This window comes from Caretta caretta, chromosome 6, assembly GCF_965140235.1.
Source record: "Caretta caretta isolate rCarCar2 chromosome 6, rCarCar1.hap1, whole genome shotgun sequence".
Lineage (NCBI taxonomy): Eukaryota > Metazoa > Chordata > Testudines > Cheloniidae > Caretta > Caretta caretta.
This window is the reverse complement of record NC_134211.1, coordinates 89294695-89312880: the sequence shown is the minus strand read 5'-3', so window position 1 is coordinate 89312880 and position 18186 is coordinate 89294695. Positions and strand designations below refer to the sequence as shown.

At 49.9% G+C, this 18186-nt stretch overlaps 1 protein-coding gene across 7 annotated transcripts in view; it reads right to left on the bottom strand.

Moving 5' to 3' along the window:
- The window catches only part of FLVCR2 (FLVCR choline and putative heme transporter 2), a 57597-nt gene extending 40236 nt beyond the window's left edge, over window positions 1-17361 (bottom strand). For 3 of the 7 annotated variants that reach the window (XR_007357375.2, XR_012669003.1, XM_048855560.2), the window contains exon 1: window positions 16442-17266. Coding sequence is in view for 3 of the 7 variants with exons in the window: in XM_048855560.2 (XP_048711517.1) it covers window positions 16442-17083 (642 nt within the window). In the remaining 4 variants the exon portion in view is untranslated. Of the gene's footprint in view, window positions 1-16441 lie in introns of all 7 variants that reach the window. The other 4 variants (XR_007357376.2, XR_007357374.2, XM_048855558.2 and 1 more) reach the window with 4 other exon arrangements.
- Between the last annotated feature and the right edge of the window lie 825 nt (window positions 17362-18186).

Genomic DNA, 18186 nt, shown 5'->3' with positions numbered 1-18186 from the left:
AACCGACGTAGCGACTAGTCCTACAAACCCCTTCACAGGGGCAGGCAAGTTCTCTTTGGGCCCCCACCCCTTCCCAGATAGGATATGTGTGTCCCCTCGCTTTATCTCAGATTCGAGGGAAGAAAAAAAAGATAAGGGGCTAAAGCTGCTTCTTTCTCTCATCACCATTTTATTCTATTTCTGGTAGGGGAATATAAGCTACAGCCAACCCAGCTCTGCCCATTCACAGAAGAGGGGGGAAAGCAATGCTCCTAAACTTAGTTATAGCCCAGCCCCTGTGATTGTCTGTAGACCCACACACAGAACCAAAAGCTGGTGGTTAAACACCAATTACTGGCTGCTTCCAGAAGCTCCATGTTTTCCTTTGTTTCAAATAAACTCATGTGAGAAGATACTTTTTAAAGCTAAAACATTTCCAGCCAGACAGGAGGGACTGCCAGCATAGACATATCAACAGGTGACTACATGGCTCCCAAGAGAACCAGGAGCTGACACACTTAAAAACACAGGCATGGGAGCTGCCCATCTTTCCAGACCAGGTTCTGTCCTTCCCCTCTTCTCTTATCTCTTGTCACTGCAACTGCTGGAGGGGTCGCTAGATCTCCCATTCTTCTCTGGGGATGGATTGGATTCCATGGACCTCTTGTTGGCTTAATAAATTACTCCAGGTGGAATTCTGCAGCAAAAATTTAAAAATTCTGCGCACAATATTTTAAAATTCTGCAAATTTCTGCATATTTTATTTGTCAAAATACCACCACATAATCATACCAATTTCAATTATTTTGGTAATTTATTTCAAAATACCTGTCAACAAGTATGTCTGTAACACAGACAACAAAACAGGTTCAGGAAATGTTTTTTGATAAATAGATCCCTTACGAGACATATTAATACAGAGCTTTGAGTAACAATTCATTTAAACTACAGAACTGTATTTCCTGCACCCCTCAGAAGCAGTGCAAAGGCTTGGGGGAGTCAGGGGTAATGGAGTTGATGAGGGAGAGGGAAGTAATTGCTGGGAAGGCACCTGGGAGTGAACCTGGAGGGCTGTTGGGTGTGGGTGGGAGAAGTATGGAACAGTTTTTTGGGAGGGGATTGTTAAGAAGTTGGAGAGCCTCCCCCATACAGACCCTGGCTGACCCCTAGCCTCTACCCCCGTCCTCATGTGTCCCCCAGCCCCCACTCAGCCACCCCCATCCCAGTGTGGCCCTGCATGCCAATTTAGCGCCCCCCCCCCAGCCCAGTCTGAATTCCAGTCTGTGATCCCCCAGCAGCCCCATGTGTTCCACTGTCTGTCTGTCCCTTCTCTCCCCACCCCCGCATCCCGTGCCTCCTCACCTGGCCCCACAAGCAGGGCGCTGTGAGGAATGCAGCCTCTCCTCCTCTCTATTGGTTGCTAACTGCTATGGCCTGGGAGACGGATGCCTTCTGTTCTGGCACCACAGCAGTCCCTGGTGGGCAAAAGGCATGACTGCAGCACCTCTCCAGCAGAATGTATTTTCTGCAGGGGGTGGGGGAATTTGTGTGTGCACTTCTTTACTGAAAGGAACCACACTTTTCCAGAACTGACACCTAGTTCAGAGGGAGATTAATGAACAGCAATGATGCCTATTTCTTATCTAGCACTTTCATCAGTAGATCTCAAAGTACTTCACAATTTTAATGTGTTTGTCCTCACAACACCTGTGTGAGGTAGGGAAGCATTATTATTCTCATTTTACAGATTTAACCCCCATATTAGCAAAGGGCCCAGTTTATGAGTTAGGCCAAATATATTTTACAAGTTAGCAAGCATGTTCCATTTGCAGTGTCTCACTGGGAAGGATGGTTCTGTGACCAAAGTACAGAACAGGAGTCAGGAAATCTCTATTTTATTCCTGGCTCTGCCACAGGCTTCCTGCAAGATCTTGGACAAGACTCTGTGCCTCAGTTTCCCTTCCTGTAAAAATAAGGATGATGTGACTGATCTACCTGACAGGGTGTGGTGCTGAGATTGTTTGTAAAGCATTGGGAGAAGCTTTTCTGGAAGGCATTGGGATCCTCACCTCTCTCCACAAGGATATGCACATGAATACTCAGCTCCTCACCATACTTCCCACTGGTGTCTTCTCGGAACACCATTACGTTCTTTCCAAACACAAAAAAGATGTTTCCCCCAACACCCCAGATACTCAAACATGCTCACTTAAGGGCACTATAAGCCTGGGGAGAGAGCTAGGAGGGAAGAGAAAATAAAATCCATGCAATCCCCCTCTGAAATAGTGAGATGATGTGGTGAGAAGAGTGTTATGTTGTGTGCCTAACCTTCTCTCAAGCCTAGCGTGCAGTCAGTTAATGGGTTCTCAGTCTAGGTCCCAGTGGACAGGTGTCCAAGTCATAGAACTTACTAGTCCAGTGGACACCAATTGGCCAACCTTATTGGCAGTCTCACTGGAAAGATCAAGGTCTGAATGGATTGTGAAGAATGAATGTCCCGCTCCTCCTCACCCCATCCCTCCCTCCTCATCAGGGTTAAGGGGCACATTGGCAAGGCAGGGGAGGGGAAAGCTGGCATAGCAACAAGTGCTGTCCCCATTATGGGGACAGAGAACTTTAGAGTGTAGGGTTCACAGTGCTGCCCCTTTGACCAGCACAAAATTCATATGAATGCTTTGAATTTTACATAGGCAGTGAGAGCTCAAAGCCAGATATGTCCTGCACAATGGGAAGTAGCCTCTGGCCTGAGAGACAGGGTAAGGTGCCAGGTGACTGATACCCCAGCACACATGGCCTGCTCCAGCCACCCCAAGCAAGGAATATAGAACTCCAATCCCACCATTAATGCTGGTTTCCCCAAGACTGCTCTCTGCATCAGGAGCTCCAGCATCCCTAGAAGTAGCACTATGCCTCAGTTTGTTCAGCCATAAAGCAGGTACCAGAGCCCTAATTACACAGGTGTCAGATATGGGTTATTTCTCCAGCTGTTGCCCTCACAAAAAGAGCTGAGCATTGCCACTCCGTCAGTGCCCTTCCTAAATCCTCTCCTTATACCACAGTTGCCACTGTTCAGCAAACATTGTTCTGTTGTTTTACTGTTTTAAAGCGAAGGTTTGAGGCCGGGGCTAATAATAAAAATAAATAATAATAATAATTTAAAAAAAAACCTGTTGCTCTGAATGGGAATTTCTGAGCCAGCTACAGATGCCTGTCTGGTGTTATGGACACCAGAGCTTGTAACAATCCTGCCACCTCTCTGCTCCCAGGTGAGTGATCAAAGACATGACAGGTTTCAGAGTAGCAGCCGTGTTAGTCTGTATTCGCAAGCTTATGCTCAAATAAATCGGTTAGTCTAAGGTGCCACAAGTACTCCTTTTCTTTTAAAGACATGGCCTGATTCCCACCCAGCTTCCCCCAGGGGCTGGGAATATATCAGCCACTAACACACACATTTTCTTCCAGGGGTGCTGGAATGATGGTTGCTGGGGGTACAGCATCCCCCACAGCTTGAAGTAGTAATAGCAACCAAATGCATCGCTTCCCTCATATACAGGGTTTACAGTTTGGTTCAATGGCTTTCAGCACCCCTACTATACAAATTGTTCCAGTGCCTTGCACTCATCCCCTGCCTTGGGCTGGCCACTGACAAAGAGACTTGCTAGGCCCTCCCATTGCCCCCATCCCACTCACCGGCAGATGGGCTGCCTATTGTCTTACAACTACAGGGGGCTTCTCTTGGCGGGTTGTTACCGGTCACTATCCTACAGGCAGACTAGTAACTTCCAGCAGGTACCATGAAATTTCAGGCAGAGCCTCTACATTGGAGCAGACAGAGCAGCACAACAGAGAGAACATATGCAACTGCTAGGAACAGGTTGCAGACAACACCAGATCTGAGCAGTAAGAGTATTTGAAGGCCTCACACTTAACCCAGAACGCCAACATTTCCCCCAAGGAACTTATAGATAAGAGTAGCAACTGCTAGGAAAAAAAACAAAAATCAAACAAACAAACCAGATTATCCCTTGGAGGGGGACCAGGGGTATGTTCAAATGCATTTAAAAATCATCAAACAGGTCCCATAAAAATGAGATCAACTTAAAAATCATGGTTTTTTAAAATGAACATATTTTGGGTCTTTATTTGCCTTCTGGATTACCAGCTCTTAAGTAGTCACATTTTCAAGCTTTTCTCCACAGCCAACCAGTTTAGAAATTTAGTTTTAATCTTAGAGGGAGAAAAGGTGAGATTCTCATACTCCCTTGGCTTCAGAAGATGGGGATTTAAAAAAAAAAAAAAAAAAAACCAACTGGCACAAGATTCTCAATAAAATAGGGAGAACTGGCAAGACATTAAAGAATCCACCAAGTCTGAATACAGTAACTGTTAGTTATCAGGAGACATATAAGTTTACAGACCTGTGGCGAACAAGCTGGCCAAATAATGGAGTCCTGCTCCAAAGAGCTTGCAGTCTAAAGGCACAAAGGAGTACCTCATCCAGGAGCATCTGGTCTGTTCAGTTATGGGCTGAGGGTAGAACCCTTTTACAATCAGAATGAAATGTAGCTCTATACCAGCCCATATAAACCAGTGCAAAATACACTGTTCCATCATTACAAGTTACATTTTACAACAGGGAAAATAAAGTAGTTTAATTGATCTGGGAATCCACTTCCCTCCTGCCCCCCCGGGGAAACATGGGACCCATTCTGGGAAGCATTGATCTAGGACTGCAAAAGGCTGATTCAGTGAGAGGGGAGCCCCTGCATGTGGAGTATGTGGCTCAGGACTACATTTCAATACCCAGACACTTGCTGGAGTCAACACCAGCCAAACTCTTACAAACAGCGTTCTGCAGCTCCCTAAAGTAACAGATGGAAAAGGGCAGGGCTCCTGTAGCACCACATGTAAGTTGAGCTATGTGAAGCTGGATATAATGCAAATACATTATAGGAACTGCATGATTAGAGGAAACGTTCACACACAAGACGACACAGAAGCCTCCCAACCCCCACAAAGCCCCCGCTATATGAACTACAGAAATAACAGAAGGTTACAATTGTTGCTAAATTCTGTGGTGGGCCAACCAGGTTGTACTACAGTTCAGCCCAGTACCCTGCTAAGACACTTTGCTTTAGCGCTGGTAGAGATCTAAGCTAAACGGTTTCTTAGCTTGGCTGTGACCTGTTTCAGACACATGCAAGTTCCACCACCACTGCTAAGCACTATTGTTTTGACTGCATAGACAGGCTGTGCTTGGACTGCCTGAAGTAAGGGTACTACCCAACCTTTGCTCAGGCAAACGTGTTGCCTTGTAGAGAGGAAAATAGAATGTATTTGGGCAACTGACCCTTTCACCACCACCATCTCCCAAATTACAACCACCACAGAGGGAAGGAAAGAGAGACATTTCTCAGCCATTGTGACAAAAGCAGTGAGCAGCTAACGGTCTCCTGAGAAACAGTTCAGTCCTGAAGGCGAAAGCAGAAGCAGTTGAGGAATGTTGCCAAACCACATACGGACAGTTCCACAGGCTGGGAGTCGGCACTGTGTTCTATACAAATCACAGCTACCCTCAGCTCTCAGGATACCCAGCTCAAACACAACACACAATAGCTACAGCTTCTTCACAAATGCAAATCCAGATCCTGGCCTGCACATTACTGGGGAGAAAAGCAGGATTAAAAATGCAGCACTTGACTGTATCTGGGGAGCAGGAGGGGAGAAAGGGGTTGTCGTGGTTAGGTACTGGACTGTGACTCAGAGCTGGGTTCTGTTCCCAGATCTGCCCTAGATTTACTTCATGATCTTGGGCATGTCTCTGTGTCTCAGTCCCTCCATCTGTAAAATGGGGACAATGGTATTTAACTAGCACTCCAAGGTGTTGGTAATATACATGCATTCATGTTTGAAAGATTCTGATATTTTGGAGGGATGGGGGAGGGGGGGCCACAGACCAAAGAAATAGATATAGATTAGATAGATAGGCATCACCTGGTTAAAAAGAGGCACCAAGCCCCCTTCCCTAAAAGACACCAAAGATAATCATGTCTCCAAGATGGGCTGTTAGCTTGCAAACACCTCCTGTCAAAGAAAGTTTCCTGAGTGAGGTTGGTTGAGAGCTGCTCCCAGATGATTGCTTCCCTATTGTAGGGAGATTAGTCCAGAGCAGAGAAATTGGCACCCCAGAATGCTCGGCAGCCTCCTTCATGCCTTGTCTGGGTACTCGTTCCAAGCAGGCATAGTGCTGCTCTACTCTTCTGCACCTTCATTAAGGCACATATCCAGACAGTCACCTCCCAAGTGCCAGGTTTACCATGGCACCACTGGTGCCATGGTGCTGGACCCAGGCTCCTTGGGCTGCAGAAAGGCCCCACCAGCTCTTCTCCGCCTCCCGCCCACTGCTCTCTCCTGCGGGGGCAAAAGCTTGGTCCTGCCAGCTCCTGAGACTCCTGCTGCAGGGTAGGCTCCGCCCGCACCCACCAGCAGCCAAGCTCCACGCTCCCCTGCCTCTTCCCCCAAGCGTGCTGCATTCCCACCCCTCCCCCTCCCAGCACTTCCCCTGCCACTGAACAGCTGTTTGCCAGCACAAGAGAGGGGGAGGAGCAGGGCCTTAGCACACTCAGAGGAGGAGGCGGAGAAGAGGCATGGGCGGGACCTTGGGGAAGGGGGTGGAATTGGGGCAGGGCGGAGCGAAGACAGGGTCCCCGCACTCCCCTACACATACCCCTTCCAGCCCTCTGCCATGAGCCGCTCAGGACAGGGGGCTGGGAACACCCCCACAACCCCAGCCCATACCCACAGCCCCCTGCCCAGACTCCTGCACCCACCTCACATACCCAGCCTTCCCCACACCCAATGCCCTGACTCCTGCACACACCCCACACACATCCCTATCCCCACCCTGAGCACCAAACAGGAGCTCCTGCACCACCACCCCCCACATTCCCACCTGCACCCCTCACACCAAACAGGAGCTGCCCTAGATAAGCACTCCACACCCCAGCCTCCTACCCCAATCCTGAGCCCCCTCCTGCATCCTAACTCCTGGCCAGACCCTGCACCCCAACCTCCAGCCTGCTCCTGCACCCTAACTTCCTCCCAGATCCTGCACCCCCAGCCCTGACTCCTGCATCCCCTCACACACTTCCAGCCCTGACTCCTGCACCCCCCTCACACACACCCAGCCCCCTGCCCTCCCTGACTCCTGCAACCCACCACACCCTCTGTCCCCCACAACCCCCTGGCCTCCCTGACTCCTGCACCCCCCCCCCCACATACACCCCTTGCACCAAATGGGAGCTGCCACAGGTAAGCACTCCACACCCCAACCTCCTGCCCCAACCCTGAGCGCCCTCCCTCACCCTGACTCCTGGCCAGACCCTGCACCCCAACCCCCAGCCTGCTCCTGCACCCTAACTCCCTCCCAGACCCTGCACCCCCAGCCCCCTCCTGCACCTTAAGTCCCAGGCAGACCCCACACCCCAACTCTTTTTTTACATTCTTTTTATAAAGCGCTCTTATCCAAAGCACTTTACAATAGTTAGCTAACAGTACAAACAATATTTGTAAAGATCATTAAATGGTCCGCCAAGACCCCCAGCGATTTTCAAGTCTACAAGAACAATCAAGGTACCTCACTTTATTTTCATTTACTTGCTATTACTTACAGGAGGAATATGAAGAAAAAAAAGAATGAAAAACAGGGGCTGGGGGGTGATAAGAGAGAATGTTCTTTTTCTTGGCTGGGTCCCAAGAAGGGGCCCCAAAAATGAAGCTGAGCTCAGGGCCCCACTAACTCTAAATCTGCCACTGGGACTGACTCCTCCCCCACAGCTCCCCACGCTGCAGCCAGGGGCTGACCTCCCACTCCTCAAGCTGCGCATGCCGCTGCCAAGACAGGGGCTGACCCCGCCCTCGCCCCAGTTCCCCGCACCATTACCAGGAGCTGGGGCTAACACCCTCCCCTCACTGCTACCAGTGGCTGGGGCTGGCCCCTAACCCCCCCAAGCTCCATTCTGGCTGGGGCTGACCCCCCAAGCCCTGCTGCCTGACACCTCGCATCACCACCCCACACACACACACATTCCTCCACGCCCCTCTAGGGGGGCGCATCGGACAAACTGGGGTTTTGTTCAATTGCTCTTGCCAACTAATCAGTTGGCAAAAGCAAACGGGATAAATGCCCGTTTTTGTCAAAAAAGTCAAGATGGCTGGGACAGAGCTTAAAAAGGGAACTGTCCCGGCCAAATGGGGACGTATGGTCACCCTATCTACAGGCAAATGGGTCCTGAGGGAGTCTGGCCAGGGCAGGGTGCAAACCCTGGCCTGGCTTATCATGCCACTCCCGAGAGACCGGAGAGATTCCTCGCCTTGGCACTGGACCGGCCCCAGCCACGCTGCCAGCTCAGCCTGGCAGACACGGTCACATTCCACAAGGGCCAGTGAGTGTGGTCAGGGGGCAGGGTGTGAGGGAGTGTGTCTCTGGAGGAAGTCTTGGGGCGGGGGGCTGCTGGCCAGTGGGGGAATCTCTTGGGGGGCAGTGAGAGAGGTCTGTGTGTTGGGATGCTGGGCAGTGGGGGGGGTCTGAGTGGCATGCTGTGTAGTTGTTGTGGTGGGCTGTGGAGAAGTACATTGGACAGTAGTGGTGTGGCCGTGTGGGTGGGTGCTGGGCAAGGGTAGTGGTGTGCAGGCCACTGTGCATTTGTGGTGGTGGTCTTTGTGGGGGGCTGCTGGGCATAGCAGTTCTGGGGGACGCTGGGCATAGGTAGTCAGGGGCTGTGTGGCATGGCATGGGCCCACCCCCGAGGGGAAGGAGCATGCTGGCAGCACAGGGCTGGGCAGGCCAGTGTGCATCTGGCAACTGCCGGTTTGTATACAGTGCCCTTGCTCTGGGCTGGGTGGAGCAGGGACGGTCCCACCATGTTATGCCCCATTGCCCCTGGCCGGCCCCTTGCTCTGGGGACCAACCTCCCCACCTCATGCTCCTTTGCCCCCATGGGGGCCCACAAATATGTTTGGCGCCAGGCCCACAAAAGGTTAATCCAGCTCTGCACCTCCCAAATCTCTGTGTGTTTCTAGTGCATTTATCACCACAGCAGCAAGAGGCCATGGACTCTCAAGCTTGGCAGATTTACCACAAATGAGCCAGACAAATTCCAGTTAAATCCCTCTGAATTAACAGGAAGCTGTAAGATGGTGCAACAAATGGTCCCTCTTGCTCTCCTATAGTTAATCATCCAAAACACTCAGTAAGCACAGATGGAAAAGGTCTGGTGGCCTCTCTAGGGTTTCAGAGTTTACAGGCCTACTGAATGCTGCATCTCTGGCTTTGCTGAGTTTCATTGGCTCACTCCATAGATAGATTCACCTGCATCACAAACTTCAGTTCCAGTAGCTGAATTATTTCAAGTAGAGAAAGGAGTCCCAGCTGCCTGCTGGGATCCCAGAGTTTGACAATAGGCTAGGGATTTGAGTATGAGTGTGAAGCACTTGCCAGATCCAAGCATAGTAAGTACATGCAGGTCGGGTGCAAGATGCATCCAAAAGTTCTGCTGATACAACTCAGTCCATGCCTGTTATTCTACATCTGGGCCCTTATACCCCTCTGCCAACACACCTCAGCTCTGTCCCATGGCACTCCCCTGCTAGACTTCTCACACAGTGACTAATAATCATGCTACGTTTTTGTGTGGTGGTTTAGGAGGAGGAAAAATGGAAACGAAATTGAACTAATTTCCCTTCATTTTTATGAACCAAGACTGCACTTGAACTCAGGCCCCATGAGATGAAAAGCTTGGGCTTGGGGCTCTTGTGTATCTCCACCATCACTGGAAAAGAAACATCAAGACTTATATCTCAATAGCCAGAGCTGTCCTGGGAACAGAATAAACTCCCTGGCTCCCACTCCATCACACTTCTGCTTCTTGTGACCTTGTTGACATCATAGAAGTCTCTTGCTCTGCACCAGTCACTCTGAGCCTCCCAGTTCCACTCCTGCTGTATTTGCCTTTGACCCAGCTCAGAGTCAGGGAAATCTCCCAGTTTATAACAGCAACAGCATGATGTAGCAACATCCCAGCATGAGAGCAGAGCCAGCAAGCAGGGATGTGGGGGGAGGAAGTGAGCTGTAGCTTAAGAAAGCTTATGCTCAAATAAATTTGTTAGTCTCTAAGGTGCCACAATTCCTCCTTTTCTTTTTGCGGATACAGACTAACACGGCTGCTACTCTGAAACCTAGATCAGAGAGCAGTTTTTGGCTAGGCAGTGGATGCTGAGAGGGTCAGTGGAGATGCTCACTCTTTGGAGAAGGGGTGAGGAATGCATCACTTTCAAGGACTCTACAACTACACAGAAAGCAAACAGTACTAATGTCTGAGAGGCTTGGGGCAGCCCCTCCACTCCCCAAAAGAAATACTGCAGCCATTCAGAGAGCTCCTCTGCAGACCAGAAAGTCAGCTGCTCTGAGCCTATGCTGTGGCTCTGTCTGAGGTTGGTGTGTGTGGCTGGGAGTAGGAACTCAGATGAAACACAAAGGAAGGTTTATCTCAGGCTCCAATGCCTAGACTGTTTATAGAAATCTAAGCATTCCCGGAGAAGCCACATCTTTGCCTGGCCCTGACACACCCTCCAACGTGGGCCCAGACACTCCCTGCAAATTAGAGACCAGAATGTACAAGTGCTCATTGGAGTGTTCTCTAATCTGAGTGCTCTGACCCCCCGCACTTTCCTGCAGAAACTGGAAGCGTGGCTGCCAGAGGAGGCTGGGTAGGCTACCTCCTGCCCCTTTGTGGTCCCACATTAAAGCCATACCTGCTCTAATGGATATAATCCATGGTGAAATCTGGCACAGACTCTGGCGCATAGGCACGGACTCCAGGGGTGCTCTGGGGCTCAAGCACCCACCGAAAAAAAAATAGGGGGTGCTCAGCATCCACCAGAAACAACTGTTTGGCAGCTGGCAGGAGGCACTTGGGGGAGGGCAGAGAAGAGCGAGCAGCAGGTGGGTGCGGGGTTTCGGGGGTAGAGTGGGGGCAGGAAGAGGTGGAGTGAGGGCAGGGCAGTGGGGAAGGGACAGAGTGGGGGCGGGGCCTCAGAGTGGAGCGGGGGTGGAGCACCCACCAGGAAAAATAAAAGTTAGCACCTGTGCTCTGGAGGGAAGGGAAGTCTGCCTCACTTCCCAATTAACTATCCCCCTATTCTGCCCACACCCAAATCAGACCTCATTTAGAAGGCGGGAGATGCTGAGCTAGTTGAGAAAAATAATAATGATTAGTAGGTTTCAGAGGAACAGCTGTGTTAGTCTGTATTCGCAAAAAGAAAAGGAGTACTTGTGGCACCTTAGAGACTAACCAAAAGCTCATGCTCAAATAAATTGGTTAGTCTCTAAGGTGCCACAAGTACTCCTTTTCTTTTTTTAATGATTAGTAGGTTGCTTGAAGGAGCAGAAACCCTCAGCATGGGATCCTGATCATTTATCAGGCTTTTAGGGGAAAGCGTTATTCTGCAGTGAAAACTCTTCAGGCAAGGTGCACCCGTGCAATGAGATGTTAAGCAGAGTCGTAGGCATGGTACAAACAGTGCTGCGAAGTCCCCCTGTACAGAAGCAACTGATCCGTGATTGGGGTGTTACAGACCAGCTAATCAGAGTGGGGCTGGGATTCGTCCCTGATACACAAAAATCCTGGTTTTCCCCAGGCAGCTTCCACCTCGGAAGCCCTAAAACACCAGCTGCAGTGCAGTCCAGCCTCCTCAGAGTCAGCACAGTGACTCCACCTAAGAACACATCAAGTGGCTGCATTCTCCCCAGAGCCAAAAATCAAATCAACCTAAGTCAATAAAACTCTCCTTCTTACTATGACATTCCCCTGGTGTTATCCAGGCTGGTGATCTGCTAGGTTACTCCAGTCCTTGACTCTGGGAGCCAGCCTTCCCCTGATCTGCTATGAGAACCCACCACTCCTGGGCTGTTCACACACAGCCTCTGGCATGTAAGCAGCTCCTTGGATTGTGCAACCGAATGACACTAGCCAATATCTCCGGTCCCAGACACAATCCTAGGAACCTCCATCTTGCAGTGTCCAGTTATGCCCACTGGACGCTGCAAGCTTATATGAGTTTGTCAATTTAACAAAGAAATTGATATGCACCAAGCTTGTTATCCCAAAGGGAGTCTCTGACATGCTTCAAACCAAATGCACTGCTTCAGGTAGAATAAACAAACAGATTTATTAACTACAAAGATAGATTTTAAGTGATTATAAATCAAAGCACAATAAGTTGGATTTGGTCAAATGAAATAAAAGCAAAACGCATTTTAAGCTGATCTTAACACTTTCAATGCCCTTACAAACTTAGATGCTTCTCACCACAGGCTGGCTGGTTGCCCTTCAGCCAGGCTCTCCCCTTTGATCAGGGCTTCAGTCGCTTGGTGGTGATGTCTGTAGATGGAGGTGGAAGAGAGAGGAAGAGCATGGCAAACGTCTCATCCTTTTATGATGTCCTTTCTTCCCTCTTGGCTTTGCCCCCCACTTCAGAGTCAGGTAAGCATTACCTCATCGCAGCCCCAAACTGACCAAAGGAACGCGGGTGACTCACTCGAGAGTCAACAGATCCTTTGTTGCTGCCTAGGCCAGTGTCCTTTGTTCCTGTATGGCTGGGTTGGGTTTGTCCCACACATGCCCTGATGAGGTGTGAACTGCCCCTCTGCTTCTGGAAAGTTTTTGCCTGGGTTTATTTTAAGCCATGAAGGCACATTTTCAGCCTCATAACTATATACATGAAATTACAACCTATAACATTACTGTAACAACAATTACTATCGGTTTCAGAGTAGCAGACGTGTTAGTCTGTATTCGCAAAAAGAAAAGGAGTACTAGTGGCACCTTAGAGACGAACCAATTTATTTGAGGATAAGCTTTCGTGAGCTACAGCTCACTATATCAGATGCATCGAATGCATCCGATGAAGTGAGCTGTAGCTCATGAAAGCTTATGCTCAAATAAATTGGTTAGTCTCTAAGGTGCCACTAGTACTCCTTTTCTTTTAACAATTACTATAACATCACTATAAAAACAATGCTCAGTGCATCATAAGCCCTCTGAAGACACCCGACATGACAAACTTTGCATTGGATATCACACAATCATTTTACAAGGATGAACAAGGGAGTGCTGGGTGTTCCCCCAAGGTACAGAGCCTCACACGGACCTATCCACATCAATGTCTTCAACTACTTGTAAGAGACAGAATAAGGGCAGAGGAAAAAGCTTCCCACAGATAGACACGCACTCTTCTCCTGCAGTGTCCTTACTCCAGACCCATCAGTTGTCTCTTTCCCTGGTGTCAGAACATGCATGACCTGAGTAGCAGGGCAAGAACCAGAAGCAGGGTCCAGCCCCAGTCTGATACAGAAGCAGACTCCAGAGGTGGAAGCAGGAAAGAGGAATCATAGAAATGCAAACAGATGCTCTCACCTTATGCTAACAGAGAGAGAGAGGATCGTACATAGAACCCCCTGAAATTCTTTTGATTTTCTACAGTTGTTTGTTTTATTTTCAGAAATTTCTTGTTATTTCATCTTATCTATTCTCCCCGCCCCACAGGTTGAGTCCAGCCCCTGGGGAGGTGGAAGACCAAGGGCAGGGGGAACGGTAGAGGGTGTTGGGTCCTGCCCCAGGGAACGGGGAGACCCTGGGGGTGGGTTGCAGAGCGAGCCCATCCCACCGTCACCCAACAGCAGTGTCTCCTGTCCTGGGTGCTGGGCCCAGCTTCCCACCTTGGGGTCACACTGCTGCTCAGGTTTGGCCCGGTTGCTCCTCTGTAGTGATGATGGGGGGACTGGACAGGACAAATTTGAGTGAGTGGGGCTGTGACCCATGCACCAGGTCACAACGCCACTCACTCATATTTGGCCCAGTGAGCTACCTCATCAGGGAGCCGGACAAACCAGAGAAACGCTATGACCATGGACCACAACGCAACAGCCAGAGCAGGGAGACAGGCCCAGCCCGTTGAGACAGGAGCTGTCGCTGTGGGGTTTTTCATTTTATTTCACATTAGCAAAAAACACAAAGCTCTGATTATACCTCTCCCTCTTGGCAACAGCTAATCTTGTGCCCCTTGCACTCCACATAACAAGCAGCTGCCAGCAAGCCCAATGGGAGCAAATAAACGTGGTCACAGCTCAGTAGTTCAGAGGTTTAAACAAGGGTGAAAATGAGCAGCCCAGACTGTCAGGAAGAACAGCTGATTACCAGATTTCTTCCTATGGCTCCTTACCAACGATCAATGTAACCCCGGAGGACTTTCAGAACTTACACGGAAACAATCTCGCTAGCAAGCTAAATATTTCTCCTGCGCTCACCACTGGGCGCTAATGGTCTTTAGAGAAAGATTCAGTCCCCTGGGTCTCAAGGAATAAGTTTGTTCAGCCCTTAAAGTGAAATGACAAATCCTGGTTGGGTGCCCCTGCGCACGCGCGCACACACACGGTCACTGTGGAACTCCACTATCAAGTAAGCTACAGATTACAGGTGACATTGTCAGGATCTCAGCAGAGATCCCTCCACACAGCATGGCAATTCTGAAGCATGTTTATTGTTTTTACACTGCTTGAAGAATTCAGTAGAAGGCTATTAAGAATAGGCTGCTCTCCCTATTTTCTTCATCTAGGACACAGAGCCTCACGAAAAATCATTACATGCTGATCTTTTGGGTTTATGGCCAATGAAGTGCTACCAACATTTCAATAAGGGGCTCCCATAAAGATCCTTCTGAAATAAGCCCTGTACCATGTCCCAGGAGTGCAAGTATTTGCAGGGGAAAGAATGGGGAAATCTATTCATTTCCCCATTTGGACAAAATGCTTTTTGAAAAGTAAAGTGGAAGAAAGCAGCACTGTGCAAACAAATGAATCTGATGGGCCTTTGCTGGAAGTGGTTACACTTTATTTCTAGAAACTCCCGAGTCTATTGACAGTGTTTGATTTAACAGTGATCAGATCATGGCATTTGAAGTGAAAAGTCAGGTGAGACCCTGTGAATGGGACCAAGGGCGGAGAATTCGATTCTCTCTACTGGAATTTTTTTTTTAAATTACACCTGAAAGTTGGTGCAATCAGATTCATTTACTGATTTGCTTTTCAGAAGCAACTTTGAGCTCCAGGAATAAGGCATATTGAGCAGGGATGACTTAGTAGCATCCAGACTGGATGCAATTCCAGCAGAGGTAGTAAATCAGTGTGTGTGTGTGTGGGGGGGGGGGGGGGGGGGATGTTGTTGGACTCATCATTTAATGCTCTACATGCTTCCGGGGCACTACGTGGTGTGAGGCACCCACACACCCAGCTTCCTTCTCAAATCCATGAGACACTCCTACTGGGCAGGGAGGACATCATGTACTGTGCCACTGCTTCATACACAGAACTATATATTCAAAGCAGACTGAATGCCAAACCATTCCTATTGCACCCCACCCATGGTCTGAACTAGATAAAATCTGGGACACTGCCTACGCACTGAAGACGTGCCAGTCCAATAGTTAGTGTTTGGTTTTAGCGATCCTCTGCTTTTAATATTCATACAGCATGAATTGCCTTCCAAAGCCATGTTGTAATGTTGCTGATGCATTTATTTCATACAATGTGCATCGAGGCATTCAGGTGCAAGGGTCAAGAAGTGATTTCCCTGTTCTGGTTTCAGAAGTTAGAAAAAATTTATTTTCCTTTCAAGTGTGGACTGGCTGCAGGTGAAGAATGTTACATCTTGTAGGAATGTCCATCACAACCACCTCACTGACCTGCCTTGGCATTAAAGTGCTTAGAAGAGTTTGCTCCATTCTTGTGCAAAGAAGCAAAGTCTCTGCCTAGCATATTTTATTGGGGAAGCTCATTGCCTTACTATGGATCAACAAAACCAGAGATAGAAAAATCAGAGGAAGAGCTATGAGATAAGGCCCAACACGACTGCTCCCTTTGACACATTTTCTAGCTTTTTTTCTAGTCTAATTTTAAATATCCCAAGCAATAAGGCTCCCATTTTTTTCTCTGGGAAAAAATATCACAGCCCATTACACCCCAGAATCTGAGAGTTTCCTGATATTTCAACCTAAATTGTCCTTCTCAATATCATCCTGTTCTTCCCAATTATACCCCCTTGTACCATGCTAAATAATCCTTCTCCCTCGGTTGGATTAGTAGAGTTATGTTTCTCTCGAAGCAATATCGTAGCCAAGCTAAGTATATTTCCTGCCAAATATACAAATCATATTTTTCCCAGATGAATCTCTGCCTGTTATTTCTAATGTCGCTAGGTCTCTCTGTATTTCTTGTCCTCCCTGGAGATTGCAGCTCTTCCCAATTTAGTGTCACCGGTGAATTTCATTACTTCTCCAGCCCCCAACTTTAATGGGCGCACCATAGGTTCCAAGCATTTAGGGAGGAGGGGCCTGGTTCCCAGGTTACCTGGTTCCCAAAGACAGCGATGGAGCAGGCAGTAGAGACCTCATGGGACCCGAACCAGATGGAGGCGATGCGCGAGGGCATGCCCAGAATGAAGACCTGCGCCACCGAGCAGATGACCTGCCCCAGGACGGTAACAGGGAAGAGGTGCGGCTTCATGCTGCCCAGCTTCACCCAGGCGCCTAGACAGTTGAAGGCTGAACCGGCGAGGGCGATGAGGCGGAGGCCCCTCTTGTCCAGCAGCCAGGCCACAGGGAAAAGAAGGGGGATGTAGGTGAGCATGTAGCACATGGAGAGCCAGTCGATGGCGAAGGTGCTTACGCCGTAGAAGTGCACGAAGATGTTGTTGATGCTCCCGTACTGGATCCACTGGAAGGCATTGCAGAGCGAGTAGCAGCTGAACAGCAGCACCACGGGCCAGCGGCGTAGGGACAGGCGCACCTCGGGGGGAGCCCCGGGGGCAGACCCACTGGGGGTCTCGGCTTCCACTGACCCAGGCACCGGCTTCACCCCCTGCAAGAGCTTAGGCGTCTCTGGATACATCAGCCCCTTCTCGCCGGGCTCCGGCCCCCCGCTCACCACGGCCCCCCCGGAAAACGCCGGGCAACACGGGCTCCCCTTCCCCAGGGCAGCGCTGTCCCGCATCGTGTGCCCGGCTCCGGCCGGCCCCCACCCCGCTCCTTATGGGGTCGCCGGTCTCTGCGCCGCGCCGCGCCGCGCCGCGCCCCGCCCAGCGCGCCCGGCTGGTCCCGCTCCCTCACTCCTCCTCAGCACAACGCCATTCCGCCAGGCCACGTCGCGCTAGTTTGCTCTCACAGCGATGCTGTGATTGGCCACCTGGCCAACGGGGCCTCGCCCCCTCCGCGCTGACTGGCTGAGATGATCCCTAAGGCGCGCTGTCCCTCAGTTACCATGGCAACCATGCCGAGCCTGCCCGCTGGGGCTCGTGCAGCTGAGGCCGCCCCTACAACGCCAGGCTCTGCAGGGTCCCCTCACCTGCCCCCGCCTGGGCCCCACCGGACACTCCCGGGAAGAGTCCAAACAACCTACAGGACCTGGCCTTTGATCCCGGAGACGCGGGGGAATTGCGCACGCCCCAAGGGTCACACCCTGGGGTCCATCGCGGGCTGCAGGCTGGCTAAGGGGGCAGTTCAAAGGAAGGCTCTGGCACGACACTGCTAGAGATACACAGCCCACCAATAAAACGACTTCTACAGCAATGGGCAGTGCAACCCGACCCATTGCGATGCAGGGCAGTGAAGCCTGGGGCTCAGCTTTAACAGCTGCTTACACGGATTGTGATTAAAAAAAAAATCCTATGAAACCTTCCCTTCTGCAATTAAGAAAATAATCACTCTGCCTACAGAGGAACACCAGCAACAATGACTACATAGCAGAACTGGGTCACCTCCCCATCCATCTGGTGCCATCTCAACTAAAGCCACTGCAGAGTACCAGAAACAACGAGGAGTCCTTGTGGCACCTTAGAGACTAACAAATTTATTTGGGCATAAGTTTCCATGGTCTAGAACCCGCTTCATCAGATGCATGGAGTGGAAAATACAGTAGCAGGTACATATACATAGTACATGAAAAGATGGGAGTTGCCTTACCAAGTTGGGGGTCAGTCTAAGGAGACAATTCAATTAACAGTAGAGTCCCAAGGGAGGAAAAATCACTTTTGTAGTGGTAATGAGGGTGGCCCATTTCAAACAGTTGACAAGAAGGTGTGAGTAACAGTAGGGGAA